The following is a 15269-nucleotide window of genomic DNA, read 5'->3' as shown; positions in this document are numbered from 1 at the left end:
TCTACCTTTCCCCTCCAGACAGAGTAGGTCTACCTTTCCCCTCCAGACAGCGTAAGTCTACCTTTCCCCTCCAGACAGAGTAGGTCTACCTTTCCCCTCCAGACAGAGTAGGTCTACCTTTCCACCCCAGACAGAGTAAGTCTACCTTTCCCCTCCAGACAGAGTAGGTCTACCTTTCCCCTCCAGACAGAGTAAGTCTACCTTTCCCCTCCAGACAGAGTAGGTCTACCTTTCCCCTCCAGACAGAGTAGGTCTACCTTTCCACCCCAGACAGAGTAAGTCTACCTTTCCCCTCCAGACAGAGTAGGTCTACCTTTCCCCTCCAGACAGAGTAAGTCTACTGATTCAGAGAAATGTATGCTTTAACTGCTGGTTACTCTTCTTCAGTGCTTTAACCCAACAAAAGGTGACAAGAGTTTCCCTGAAAACTGTCTGCATTTAAACATCTTCTGTTGTACAGAAAGTTAATATCTTAATCAATTGATAGTGGCAGTATTGGATTACTTCCCAAGCAAAGTCAATTTTTTTGGTCTCCTCCTCTATAGAAGGTCGTATTTCAGCCTCTGATAGTCCCATATGCATTGGCGTCATGACTTTCCCGGGTATTTTACAGCTTGTTTCTAGCACAAAGCTTTGTGGACCAAAAGCGACGTTATAGGTTTAAAAGAGTGCATTTAAATAGTGCACTGTGGGTGGAGGAAATGACCGACAAATCTATGGCTATAGCAGCCTAGATCCTAATGCTGTCTGTCAAACAGGTAGACATATCTCTTATTTCTTAAATAGGAAGAAAAAAGCTCCAACACAAAGCCCTCTTGTTGTTAGTAAAGTCTAATTAAAATGAAGACTGTTGAAATGAATTATGACTACTCGAATTTGGCTACTTTCAGCGCTATATTTTGAGCTGTCCATTTCCAATTGACTGTGCCGCTGCTGATGATTCAAGTTTCAGCACCACAATGTAAGTGACTCGACTCTGGCTTATTGTGAGGTCAATAGCTCTGATAAATACATCATGGGCAGGAAACATACTGTTTTTAATCAAATAAATTATAATATTAGCAAGCTATCAAAGTTGTCCTCCTTCGCCTCTTTGCGTTCTCATTCTCAAACTGAACAGAACATAGGATATAGGTTAGTCTGCGCACACAAGATAGTGCATTTCTTGGACTAGGCATAATCAAATATTTTTTTCAGAAGAAGCCTTTGACTCTCCTCCTGAACTGCCACCATAGGCCTACACAGCACAGCCATTGGTTAGGCAGCACACAGCACACAGCACAGCCATTGGTTAGGCAGTACATCAAAAAGAGCAGGCCTGGGCTCAGGGTTGGAATATCAACTGCAGTGTGTAATGCAGCCTAGTTGTATTTACACCATCCCAGCAGCTCTCTTAGAAATATCTTTGTTCTGTGCTTCACCAAGCCTGCCCTTCGTATCCTATAGCCTATAGGCTATGGATCATTTGATTGAGATGACACAAATAGCCTATAGGCCCACTTGATATTGCGTGCCCAGTGTAGAATCAGAGATGAGTGTCGGCATCGGGTACACGTCGATATATAGCTTAATAAGTAACTCATTCTAAAACACTGAGAAATATAGAAATTTAATCAATTGCAAATGACATGACCCCCCCACCCCCGGACCAGATTTAAAAAAAATACTAAACCTTCCCCTTGACTGAAATGTAAAAAGCACGACCCTTCCTCATTTTCCTCCAGGTACCCATTCTGTATATTTCAACCCATCCCTAAGCCTGTGGCCTCAGTAAGACTTCCTCTCTCCCAAAACAACACACTGTTGCAGTAGTCACCGCTACAAAACCAGGAAAACATCCCATCAAAACCAATGACCATGGTTCATTTGGCAGTGTACACATTGTTCTTCTGAGTAATGCAGAGTAAAATTGGTCTCAATGGGCTGAGAGCCAAACCATTCCATTCCTTTGACTAGCGTTACTCCACATTCCTGGTTCCTATATGGTTGGCTGGCTTGGCTGCCTTTTGATCTACCTCTGACATCACTAATGAGCAATTTGCAGAAAGATTGACCTATTCTAATTGGCTGTAGGAGGCTGGAGGACGGGTCACTTCTCGAGGGATTGGTTCTTTTTCCCAAGGTGTCTGTCCCTTCATGTTCTTTAAAGTCACAGGGGAACAACACTAGGTCTGTGTTCAAGGGCTTTACCAAGGTGTGGCCCTGTTTTGTCAAGTGCATTGTGGTAATAAAAATGGTCAACGGACGTATTTGGATTCAACTTTTTAAACACTGAATTGGCGGACTCAGCTTATTCCTCTCCGGTTTGCTTCTTTCTCCTTTCAAACAACATATGTTTTATATCTGACAGGGTAGCAGGCAGGCCAGCGACTGAGCTCTGCTGATTAAGTATGTAGCATCCCTGCGTATGGAGATTTGGTTTATCCTCAAGGACAATATAGGGATCCTCCACCTCGTTGATGTAAGAATGAAACTTAGCACAGAACAAAAACAATAACGTGACTGTGTCTCCACCCCCCACACCTGACATGTATCAGAAGAATACCTGTAATTGTTTAGCAGAGTAAATCTCTGTTCAAATAGAGGGGGTAAGGGGGCCCCTTCTGTGCTTTTGGGAGAGTATAAGCTGCAATGGGTCAGAGAGTAGATAAAATGTTAAGAAGAGAACAGAGGACATCTTAAGTGTGTCCTTTAGGCTTGGCTTCTATTCTGTTGACACGTGTAATGGAGTATAAGGTTCTCTTGGAATGCTCCTGAGAGGTCCTAAAATGTCTTGAGAGAGAATGTAATTCAAAAAGGGAGGACAAAGGGTTACCCGTGAAGTTATACTTTCTCCTTTGTTGCTGGTGAAGAAAGTGTACAGGGTTTTTAAGAGTAAATCTAAAACCTTTATCATAACCCCTTGTCTCTCCAAAAATACTAATTTAGCAAAGACGCTTATCCAATAGTCAGTGCAATCAACTAAGGTAGGTAAGACAACCACATATCACAGTCATTGAAAGTGTAAATTTTTTGGGGGGACTTAACTAAGCCTGGTGAATCCAAAATAGTGAAGGTAGCTTTCATTCTGGATTCATCAGGCTAGACTTCAGGTATGTAAATTACCAAAGACTTAGACTTTACATAAAACAAAATAATGTTGAGGTCTGCTTAGTCTGACAACCAGCTGTCTGTGACTGAATATAACTGCTTGTTTGATTATACCGTTATGCCATCTATATTTTTATCTCAGACTTGATAAACTAGGATCTCTGTTAACGTTTGATTTAAATTACAAAGACAAGGGTACGCAAGAAATTATAAGGTATTTTGATTAAGAAAAATGATTGGAGCTACAGTATATAAACACAGGCGGAATTGCTGTTGCTGTTTCCTTTCCAATCTATGTGTGTTTCCTTTCTCCTTAAAAGCTAAAGCTGTTGTCCTTTTTTTCTTATACTATCATTCAAATGGACATTTATAGAGACTGATCACAGGCAACTGGTGTTATGATTCGTGTTATGGAAAGTTTCCTGATCGAGAAATCAATTTTTCTTTCAATATCAACAGATTATATCAACAGTTGCATAACCACTGTTGTGGATATTGTGTTAGTCAAGCACAACTTCAACAATTTGATATGCATGTCGAATGTCTCGAAGGCAGAAACCAATGCTGAAATATTAATGCTCAATAAAATAGGATTGCGGCAAAACCATAGTCCCAATAGAGACTAACTACATATATATGGGAACCCTTGTTGATCTAAAGGCAAGGACCGAGGACATGACAACCAGTGTAGTCTTAGTCCCTGTAGGGATGAAGTTAATTATTCCTGTTGAAATGCAATGGATGCCACTGTGCCCTATAGGTCACATTTCACATTTCAAAAGGGAAGCAGACCAGGATGCAAAGGTCAGCTGTCAGAAAGCCTTAACCTCCTCCGGACTAATAGTGGCCTTTTTTCAACATGACCGACAACAACTCGACTTGAACTGTATCTAGTTTGTGTGTTCAAACCGTGTACTGAATATGAAAATAGATGAGGTTCTATTTTGTAAATGATGTTCTTGTTTGGCTACTAAGCTGGTTGGTTGGTGTACACTGTCATCCCCAATAAATTGTGAAACATTTTGTAAAAGAGGTTGGCTTTCAGAACAGTGGAAGGGAAATGTTTGTTGTTTAAATGGCTTCTACTAATTCCCTAACATATAGAATTAGAGAAAGTTCTAGAGCAAGTTCACCTATATCAGATACTCAGGTACTAATATTTATGGTGGCTTAAACGTCCAATGCAAACGTTTTTTTTTTATCTCAATATCAAATCATTTTTGAGTAACAATTAAGTACCTTACTTTGATTTTGTTTTCAGTTAAAATGGTCAAAAAGAAACAAAGATAGCTTCTTAGCAAAGAGCAATTGATCAAGCAAGAATTTTGCTAGGACTGTCTGAGAGTGGTCTAAGTGGGGAGGGGAATACTGAAAACTTACTGTTATTGGCAGAGAGGTTTGGAACTCTCTTTCATATTGGTCTATTAACTAATTTACTGCCTGGTGACATCATCAGGCTGGCCAAAACTCCATCCTACTAAAACAGGCTTAAATTTCAGGCGGTCTTTTCAAACAGCTCTCACACTAAAAGGGCATTATCATTATTTATTTTCTTATTCATTAATTCACCATATTATACCAATCTCATAGTGTGGAAATATATATTAACACAGGTAAATCACGTTTTTGACTACACTGGACATTTAAGATAACATGCTGTGGGGCCTTCCTGCATGTATGATATAGTTTCTAGTAGACTAAATATTAGTGTTACAATGAAATTATAAAATTATTTAATTATGGCACACAGAAAAACAAACACAATTTTGCACACAAAATGGAAACATGATATAAAATGTGAACTCTTTCATGGTTGATGAATGTCCAATCCTGCAAAATACTCAAGGAAAAACAATCATTCAAACACAACAACAAAAGATATTCTGTTTTAATTCACCCGTGACAGCTGAACTATTCTTCTTCAAAAAGACTATGTGTTTGGGGAGTATAAATAACTAGCTCCCAAATATAGCATTGCATTTCAACTTCCTGCTTCGACTCCCTATCAACATATGCCCCTGCCTCTCGAGCTTCAGAAAAAACCCGTCCACAGATTAGAAAAGCCACAGACACACACACACACACACACACACACACACACACACACACACACACACACACACACACACACACACACACACACACACACACACACACACACACGGTCCTTGTCGCTCTGCACATCCGCACAAATGCGCCGGACATCTGTCCCCCCTTGTCAAATTAAAGTAACTGATTGGCGCTGCGGAGGGCAAACCCCAAAATAAAAATTGAAGAAGAGGGGGTAAAAAGTGAAACTGGAAAGCGAGGGCCCCTGCTGCACTCCACTCTACCGGTGAAATAATTAGCCCCCTGGTTGATCTGGGGCTCATTCAATGAGTATTGGCAGTTTGAGACGCCAGCTGTGCTTCCTACCATGAGCTTCTGCATTGCGGCCTCATGAAAAGTACAACAAAACATTCTCCATAGGAGAAATGTGTGTGGGCTCTCTATGGTCACTCTGTTGACGTTATGCATTTTGGGGGCAGTTTCCCGGACACAGATTAAGTTTAGTCCTGGATTTAAAAATATTTTTTTTCATTGTTTCTCCATTGACTGCTTTTCAGACCAGGACTAGGATTAATCCGTGTCTAACATAACAAAACATTTTACCTCGTTTGACTGTATCTGTTGCTTGAATTACTTACATAGCTTTGTAGAAAAAGTAGCTTCTAGCGTGTGCTGCCCTCGTAACAATGACAGGTTATACACACTCCATTCTCTTTCGTCTACATAGCCAAAGAACCCACTGTGCAAAACCTGGTTGAATCAACATGGTTTCCACGTCATTTCAACAATATGATTGGATTTGCAAAAAGTAATCAAAATTATGGAATTTTTGTCTTTTCTTTTCTTCACCTAACTTTTACCCTAAATCCAATGACATGTTGAAATGTTTTGTTGATTTCACGTTGAATTCACGTTAGTTGACAACTGAACCAAATGTCAATTAGACGTTGAAATGACGTCTGTGCCCGGTAGGGAAGAAGATCAAACATGTTTCTCACACACACACACACACACACACACACACACACACACACACACACACACACACACACACACACACACACACACACACACACACACACACACACACACACACACACACACACACGAGAGGGGTTGTCTGTGGTGCAGATGGAACACCAGACTGGGGGCTCTAGGGAACAGCCTTGGAACACCACACAAGGGGCTCTGAAGAACAGCCTTGGGGGCAGCCATTGTTCCGCCCTGCACTGTAGTGAGAGTAGGGGTAGCAGCCACACCCCTGCCCACTACAGTGTACCAGCTGTATATCTAGAGCTCCCGCTGTGTTGGCCTATAGTGCAAGGCTCCACTCTGACAACCCCTGATAGGAAGCACCGTGTCATGCTGACAACCCCCTGCCTTCGAAGATTAATGCCTCTGGCAAAATGTTGGCCACTCCTAGTTTATTTGGTCCAAACAAAGACTGTGTAAATAGTCTTGTTTCGTATTTGGGTCATTTCACGAATAGAGTGCCTTTTGTGTCACCCAGACATTATGTGTGTACATTTTGATAAAACACTCAATTTAACAGTTGAATCACATACATCTACACTTTAACTAAAGTAAACTAAAATCAAATAGTGTGTTTTTAATCAAATAAATTGTTTGTTTTCTCTGAATGTCCCACCTCATGTTTGTCCAACATCTAGAAAAATGTTAACCCACTTAACCCCAAAATGTCACCATTGTCGTAAAGCCCCTATTTTGTTGGTTTGAGAAAGGAATTTTTGAAGATTATTATTTAATTAATGTGATGAGTGATGAATTTACATTTGTCCCTCAGGTTTAAAGTCAACCCTGTAAAGTTCAAATATTGTTGTTAAGATTGCATTCAATTTCCCCTCCATGTCGCACCCAACAAGCTTCCATCCCCCTCTGTCACAAGGGGATTAAATCATCAACCCTGTCACTTTTATAGTAATTTCTCTTAATTTAACTTCTTGAGATGGGAAAACATGTTAGTTATGAAGTTGAACATGTGCTCTTTATGACAGAATGTTAAAATGAGGACAAATACATAGCTATTTTTCACAAAATTACTATAGACGAACGGCACTCTATTCGTAGAATGACCCATGCATGAATATTGAATACGTAATATCATTTGAGCTTGATATCATGTTCTGGGATTTGTATTCCTACTTTTGAGGTATAATTTTGTTATTTGAATAATGTTACATTAGTTTATATATGGCAACACCTTCCCCATTAGATGAAAGTCAGACTAACCTGTTCAGATATCAGAAAATACTTTATTGACTTCTTAACACAAGAGTCCACTAAGCTAATAATATCAACCTGTGACTAGTCACATGCCCAGTGTGTGTCATGTATCTGTGGCTGAGATGGGTGGAAGCTACAATAAATTCCTCACTGGCACCTCCTTGTGGAAATCAAACAAATAGCATCAAAAACATTTGAGCAAATCTTTCATGGACTATTGAGGCTACTGTCTTGTCTGAACTGAGCGCTGTGTGGCACAATGCGCTTTTCCTACAGCTTAGAAAAAGCATTCAACACCAGCTTTATACTTTGTTTACATAAAACTACATACACAACATTCAGGGGCCTATAAGTCTGTGAAAAACCACACAAGATTGAATCCATGTTAATTGTATTGTTTCTTTTAAATTGCTTTTTATTTCACAACCAAAGCAGAAAAATATACATTAACATAAAAACTGAATGTGCTAAATTTAAGACAGAAAAACAAGATATGACATTTGAACAGACAACAACAAAAAATCATACAATAAAAAGAGCTAGATAGACAAATAAGAAACATAACCAGGAACTGTATTACTATTGGTTTAGCTAATGACCCAATGGAGTGCTGCATATGGGCTCTCTCTCTTATGATTGGGAATTGAGAAAAGCTAGGAATGTGCCCTCATGCCTCAGAGGAGAGAAACTACTTCTTACGTGGTCTAGGACAATAGCTGAAGGACAACAGGTCAAGGACAGCAGGTCGAGGACAACAGGTCGAGGACAACAGGTCGAGGACAACAGGTCGAGGACAACAGGTCGAGGACAACAGGTCAAGGACAACAGGTCAAGGACAACAGGTCAAGGACAACAGGTCAAGGACAACAGGTCTAGGACAACAGGTCTAGGACAACAGGTCTAGGACATCAGGTCTAGGACATCAGGTCTAGGATAAATTTAGTCTCTACACCTTTCATTGTTAAGGTCTGGTGAGCGTCAGGGAATGCTGATCTTTGGTTAGTCAGTGGTTAGTTCCTGACAGGGGTGGAGGTTCCTTTGACAGTCTTCTTCATGTGATGGTAGTTGGGCAGGATCTTCATGAGGAAATCTAGCTGGAGCGTCTGAGGCTGGAACAAACATTTTTGTTAGAACAAATTAGAACATTTTAAATCAACTGTCAGAGATTACAATATTACAAGATAAAACAATTCCTAAGCATTTAAATATAAAATTAAAAACCTATCCTCTGATGACAATATCAATGCAACCACTAGATTTTTTTTTTTAAAGGACAAAATATTTTCCTGATGTTCTTTACCAGAATCACTTTCTGTACCTACACTGGCATAGCATTTAGAATAATATGATATATTGGGCTAGCATTTTCAGTGGTATGCTAGTATGGACATTGGCACATGGGGTAAGCAGGTAGCCTAGCGGGTAAGAGCGTTGGGCCAGTAACCGATAGGCCGCTGGTTTGAATCCCTGTGCCGACTAGGTAAATAAAATAAAAAAATGTCACGGTCAATTAACCGTAAGTGCTACTGTAAGTCACTCTGGATAAATTACTCAAAATGTAATTGTCTAGTATTTTCCTTAGTGAAGAGCTAGGTGGAATTCATGGTAGGAACAAACCTGAGGCCTTTCTGTCTGCACACGTCTCATGCAGTTGGACCCATAGATGACTGTGTTCTCGGGAATGACCTCACACGTATTCACCTGGCAACAAGCGCCGACGATACAGCCACTGGTGAGAATGACGTTCTTCCCTAGGTCCGCTGAGACAGAGAGCGAACGTTGTACGTCATCATACAGACAGCATCGAAAATGGCTTCCAAATGACAGCAGAAGGGTTCATCGTTATGTATAGGCACGATGTATTTTATAAGCATATCATACCTTTTGACTCGATTACATTGTTGTCACCAATTTTCAATGCTTGAGAGACTTGAGAAGTTGGTTGAGGGTTAAACATGAGAAGTTGGTTGAGGGTTAAACATGAGAAGTTGGTTGAGGGTTAAACATGAGAAGTTGGTTGAGGGTTAGAAGTGATGAGTGTTAGACATTTTCTTCAACTGCTCCAAAAACAATTGGGAGATAACACAAAATAAATGTCATTACAATACTTAGTTATTTTTCCTCTTGTATAGACATTAGTTAAACTAGCCTGTAGGCGATGTCCCTCATTAAAAAAGCAGTAACATCACATTAGTTTTCTTGAGCAAATGGTCCACAACAACCGGTCATTGTAACTACGTGCAGTAGAAGGATACCACAACCGACTTCAAACACATTGTTGATTCCAATCGTCATGGTCTTGGGTTCAACTCCTTCAGTGTCAGGCATAATATTTTCTGGATAACTAAAGATCGTAGGGCAAAATGAAGAGAAACAAAAAGAGAAGTGTTAAAATTGACGTGGATGTATTGGATACACAGCTAACTGCAGTAGTGACCTACCTGTTAATGATGAGAGCCTGTTCCTCGATCAGGTTGCCTTCTCCAATGATAATAGGGCCTGCCTCAGCTATAATACGTGCTTTGGGGTGGACCACTGTTCTTGGACCTGCCGGAAGGAACAGACGATTGATACATCTATAATGCTACACAGCTTGCTTATTTTGATTTGGAGGGAAATGGATAAAACACTAAACAATACTTGATGGCAAAAAATCTATATGGAGTATGAATAAAGTCTTACCAATGGTCACATCTCCTCTAATTTCACTCTCTACACACACAACTGCTCCAGCAGCAATGTTGGCACTGCAAGAGTTGGCAGAAAATACATGAAATTGTGATGGTAGCCAGCCATGGCTTGCCTGACTACTCAAACTGAATGTTTCCCGCTAGTCCATCGTTTGCTACATACTTCAGTCTGAGATTGCCATCGTTGAAGTCGTTTGTGGTGATGTCAAAATGAGTGGTGTGTACAAAAAAGTAATCAGCGATTGGATCATCTCTAACCAATTGGAATATCAAAGCCAATTAGGATTTTTCAAAATGCCACTTTACCCACGTGTTCTGCGATGGGACCCAGAAAACCCAATCAGACATCTAGAATGGATTTCCATTCTAGAAATCGTCTGGGAGGTACTCAGATCCAGAATCAATAGTGGAGTTAGCTTTGCATGGCCCGGTGCCCCGAGTGGGTGGAAATTTCACTTAATGACCAACAGAATGGTCCAAAATGACCAAACTCCGCCCACCTGGGACACCGGCCATGCAAAACGAACTCGACCATTGCGGAGAGAAACTAACGTTCGTGGGCGTAGCAAGGAGTTCGGGTAGCCAGGCAAAGTCATGGCATTATTACTCAGACGTATCTCCAAGATGGCAATGATCTAGCCTTCTTATTTGATGAGCTAACATTACTGTAGCTATCAAAACAGCAATGGCTAGCAGCAGGCTAACTTAGCTAGCAAGCTAACATAACCATTTTATCATCAGGGGCCTCATTTATAACCGTTGCGTAAAATGTCACACAAAATCTCTGCTTGATCCATTTCTGAAGATATTGAGATTTATAAACTTGGCAAACGTGATACATACGCATGTCTCCCGTTATAAAAATCAGACCTGTCGTAAAACTCTGCCTGGAAAACTCCCTCCATTCACCTTTTATGGTGACAATAATGCCCTTCATTTGTATAATTTTGAACTATTGGCATTATGCCACGGCATGCAAAAAGGACTAATTGTTGCTTAATATTTTGTTTATCAATAGATTATTGGGTTTATATGTCCTACTTTCGTATAGGCTCTGAGATTGAATAGGCAATGATGTCGCGCTCCTATCGCACAGCAATACTGTAGACTACCCATACGGTCAAATATTTTGCATAAACTACCAGTCTACTGTCTTTGTAGAATGTTTTAATATTTAGCAGTAATTTATGGTGTATATGGAAAAGGACTGTGTTCATTTCTGAAGGAGAAAACAATGGAAAATGGTTGTGGACATGTCAGAAGAACATTTGAATTCATCAATGTTTCCCCCAACCTAAATATGATATAGCATACATAGGCCTGGCCAAAAGTTCAGTGGTTATATTAGACTGTAATGCCGGTATTATAAACCGCGCTGCCTATGATATCGCAAAACTTGAAATACATATACACTAAGCTCTCTATTTACTAGCCTACTACGTCCAATTAAACAAGAGATGCACATGTTTATTTGTTGTATAGGCTCCTTGGGGAATATGAACCCATCACAGCCAGGAAAGGTGAGCAATATATTCTGCAATAGAGCCCCACAGCGGTGTCATAATACCCATAAAACCTAGCAGTCAAAATAGGGAAATGGTTCCAACCATTTTTCCACTATAAATTTTTCCCATAGAGGATTTTAGAAACACTTCAAATAAGGGTTTTGTTTCGTTTAGGCTTACTGTGGTGTGACGTTTTGATAACCATGTAAATCTCTCTTGGACAAGGTGACTTTGGCTCTATTTAGTCTCAGATTCAAAATGGCTAATTAGCGTCATCTCTAGCTGGCACCTTTTCTAACAGTTATTGTGTAAATTTACAAGAAGGTTCACATAATTGCCCATTTAAAGAAAGGTTGCCAAATTATTAATTACTACATTTAGCTAACATTGGATAGTTAATCCAGAGTTTTTCTTACCTTTGCCTCGGTTCGGCAGTCTCGACCAGGTCATCATTGCATTTGTAGTTCGTTATGATAGCCACATTAGCCGCTAATTAGCATTACATTTTGGGGTGGTAAATACAGGTGAATATATTGATAAAAGTCAACTTGTCCTAGAGAGATTTACATGGTTATAAAAACATCATGCCTATGTAAGTCTACAACGAAACACAGCCCTTCCTTTAAGAATGTCTAAAATCCCCTATGGAAAAAAAATGTATAGTGGAAAGACAATTGGAACCATGTCCCTGTTTGACCGCTAGGTTTTATGGGTATTATGACACCTACTGTGGTACTCTATAGTTATGAAAATAAAATAAATAGGAAAAAGATTCCTGTGTGTAATTATAAGATTACTGTCTATTTTAGATTCTAAAAATAAAACACTCTTAACACTAACGGCAAATGGCTGCATTCTTGTTCATATATTTTCAGTTTTTTTGTGACTAAGCTTTTCATCAAAATACTTATTTGCCAGTTTGCAATACAATATGCACATTTTGTGGGTATATTTTATATGTAGGATTTATAAACGAGGCTCCAGCTGACCGTCAGTTGTTAGCCATTAAAGATACGATACATTAAATCTGTGAGTTATGTTTGCTAAGCAACAAGCTAACAACACGTCGCTTAATAAGGCCAGAGACGTTATGTAATCTCTGGTAAAACACACAACTGAATATATTCTATCATCTTTGATATTACTGAGGCACGGCACTGGTTAGCTAGCTAGCTGAATGGCTAACAACATTACTGGGTGTTGCCTCTTTGCTAGCTAGCATAGCCAGCCAGAAAATACATTGACATATTATAGTTAGTTCGCTAGCTGCATTGTAGTAACATTGTTCCAGAAAATGTGCTTATTAATATAACCTTGTGACTAAATTAGTACAAATATTACCTTTTCTGTGGCATATGTTTAGTGTTGGGGTCCGCCATCCTGACAGAGAAGAAGATACTATCGACAGTTGATTATGATTCTTGGAGGGGGGAAAAAAAACAGTCGTGGTTGATTGTTGATGTCTGGATACCGCAATTCTAACTCTCTACTGCACTCTGCTGTATTACTTTGGTAGTGCAATTCAGTCAGACCAAGATTTCTATTGATTTCAGCTTTATCAGAGCGGAATACCACAATATTTTAGCTTGTTTACTATAATCATCGAGTTTTTCGACTTGCTGCACTCCGCAGGACTTCAATTATCGGTCAGAAGGTAAAAAAATAACACTCTAACTAAAATATTCCATATTTATTTATTTTATTTCACCTTTATTTAACCAGGTAGGCAAATTGAGAACAAGTTCTCATTTACAATTGCGACCATATAAGAGAACCAATGATCTAGTCTAGGCCTACATCATCACCCAGTGATCAAAACACCAAGGACCAATACATGAACAGGGCACATGCCCAGGGAACCTGACCTCCAGGGGGCCCACATTGATTTTGTTAGTTAATTCTCACTCAGATATCATATACAGTGCATTTGGAAAATATTCAGTACCCCTTGACTTTATCCACATTGTGTTACATTATAGACTTATTCTAGAATGGATTAAATTAAATATTTTCCTCGTCAATCTACACACAATACCCCATAAAGACCAAGCAAAAACAGTTTATTTTAATTTTTTTGCAAATGTATTAAAAATTTAAAACAGAAATACCTTATTTACATAAGTATTCAGACCCTTTGCTATGAGATTAGAAATTGAGCTCAGGTGCATCCTGTTTCCATTGATCATCCTTGAGATGTTTCTACAACTTGTTTGGTCCACCTGTGGTAAATTCAATTGATTGGACATGCTTTGGAAAGGCACACACCTGTCTATATAAGGTCCCACAGTTGACAGTACATGTCAGAGCAAAAACCAAGCCATGAGGTCAAAGGAATTGTTTGTAAAGCGCCAAGACAGGATTGTGGTGAGGCACAGATCTGGGGAAGGGTACCAACAATTCTACACTAGGAGACTAGTGTCGAATTGCGGGAAATGAACATCCAAGCTTACGTTTGTCTCTCCACCGTCAAGATAGGAATGTTTTGTGTTTAGTTTTTATATTTTAAGTATAAGGGAGTGTTTTTTATTTAAGTATAAAGGGGTGGGGTTTCTTTTAAGTATAAGGGGGTGGGTAGGAAATGTGGTGTAGGTAGTGGAATAGCTGTCTATCTCCTTATTTCTCCCAGCTCAGTCATGTGGCTGTCACACTGAGGAATCTGAGAACGGAAGAAACAGTAAAATCATTTCTGCAGTTACAGTACATCCTTTGACGTGATTTGTGTATCCAAACACAAGTGCTAAAGAGGGTCCATTCAATCTCAACTGTCTCATGCGAATGCTAGAAGAGTAGCGTCTCTGGCTAGGTATGCAAGCTAATGTTAGAGAATTTAGCTTCCGTGGCCGTATCGCTACCAGTATTCTCATTTTATCCTTATACCTCTGGGTTGGCTATACAAACCAGCGTGGATCTCAGGGGCCCTTAGGATAACTGTCAAGGTATACAGAAAAATCTGAATGATTAGTGTCTCTTAAAACCTCTTAAGGATCGGACCGTTTTTTTCAATGTTTACCTAAAATGACATACCCAAATCTAACTGCCTGTAGCTCAGGACTTGAAGCAAGGATATGCATATTCTTGATACTATTTGAAAGAAATCACTTTGAAGTTTGTGGAAATGTGAAATTAATGTAGGAGAATATAACACATTAGATCTGGTAAGAGATAATACATAGAAAAAAAAAAGTTTTTTGTTCCATCATCTTTGAAATGCCAGAAAAAGGCCACCATGTATTATTCCAGCTTAGGCATAATTTAGATTTTGGCTACTAGTTGGCAGCAGTGTATGTGCAAAGTTTTAGACAGATCCAATGAACCATTGCATTTATGTTTAAAATGTTGTATCAAGTCGGCCTAATTGGTTTATTAATACATCTTCAAGTTCATAACTGTGGACTCTGTAAATTGGACAGTGCAGTTAGGTTAACAAGAATTGAAGCTTTCTGCCCATATCAGATATGTCTATGTCCTGGGAGATGTTCTTGTTACATACACCCTCATGCTAATCACATTAGCGCACGTTAGCTCAACCATCCCGTGGGGGAGGGGGGCACCGATCCCGTAGAGGTTAATTAATGTTAAGTGTCTTTAGCTTTCTTTTTCAACATGTAATATTTGAATTCTTCATCCTCTCCTTCTCTAGCCTTGTCCACGTGTTTCTTTCTCTCCTTAATTGTTTCCCTCACTCCTTCCA

The 15269-nt window shown here is 39.5% G+C and overlaps 1 protein-coding gene across 2 annotated transcripts; it reads right to left on the bottom strand.

Annotated features, from left to right (window-relative positions):
* Positions 1 to 7768: 7768 nt before the first annotated feature.
* dctn6 (dynactin subunit 6) lies at positions 7769 to 13062 on the bottom strand. Of its 2 annotated transcripts, none has more exons than XM_045721466.1 (7): positions 12920 to 13062; positions 10066 to 10130; positions 9825 to 9930; positions 9639 to 9727; positions 9265 to 9363; positions 9001 to 9143; positions 7769 to 8492 (listed from the first exon to the last, which is right to left on the bottom strand). In XM_045721466.1, exons 1-7 carry the CDS (start codon positions 12955 to 12957, stop codon positions 8394 to 8396), a joined length of 639 nt encoding a protein of 212 aa, XP_045577422.1. In that variant the 5' UTR covers positions 12958 to 13062; the 3' UTR covers positions 7769 to 8393. The 2 variants fall into 2 exon arrangements, with proteins under 2 accessions (XP_045577422.1, XP_014061931.1); XM_014206456.2 differs by having other exon boundaries at positions 9265 to 9312; positions 12920 to 13061.
* Positions 13063 to 15269: the final 2207 nt, after the last annotated feature.

Source organism: Salmo salar, chromosome ssa07 (genome assembly GCF_905237065.1).
Source record: "Salmo salar chromosome ssa07, Ssal_v3.1, whole genome shotgun sequence".
Lineage (NCBI taxonomy): Eukaryota > Metazoa > Chordata > Actinopteri > Salmoniformes > Salmonidae > Salmo > Salmo salar.
This window is presented reverse-complemented; position numbering and strand designations above follow the sequence as displayed.

What these genes read in the sequence shown, in the direction of transcription:
- dctn6 (XM_045721466.1), bottom strand. Translation starts at nt 12,957, where the DNA reads ATGGCGGACCCCAACACTAAACATATGCCACAGAAAAG. An exon ending in AAACATATGCCACAGAAAAG is followed by an intron (nt 10,131 to 12,919) that starts GTAATATTTGTA and finishes CAACTCTTGCAG; the next exon opens with TGCCAACATTGCTGCTGGAG. An exon ending in CAATGTAATCGAGTCAAAAG is followed by an intron (nt 9,144 to 9,264) that starts GTATGATATGCT and finishes TCTCTGTCTCAG; the next exon opens with CGGACCTAGGGAAGAACGTC.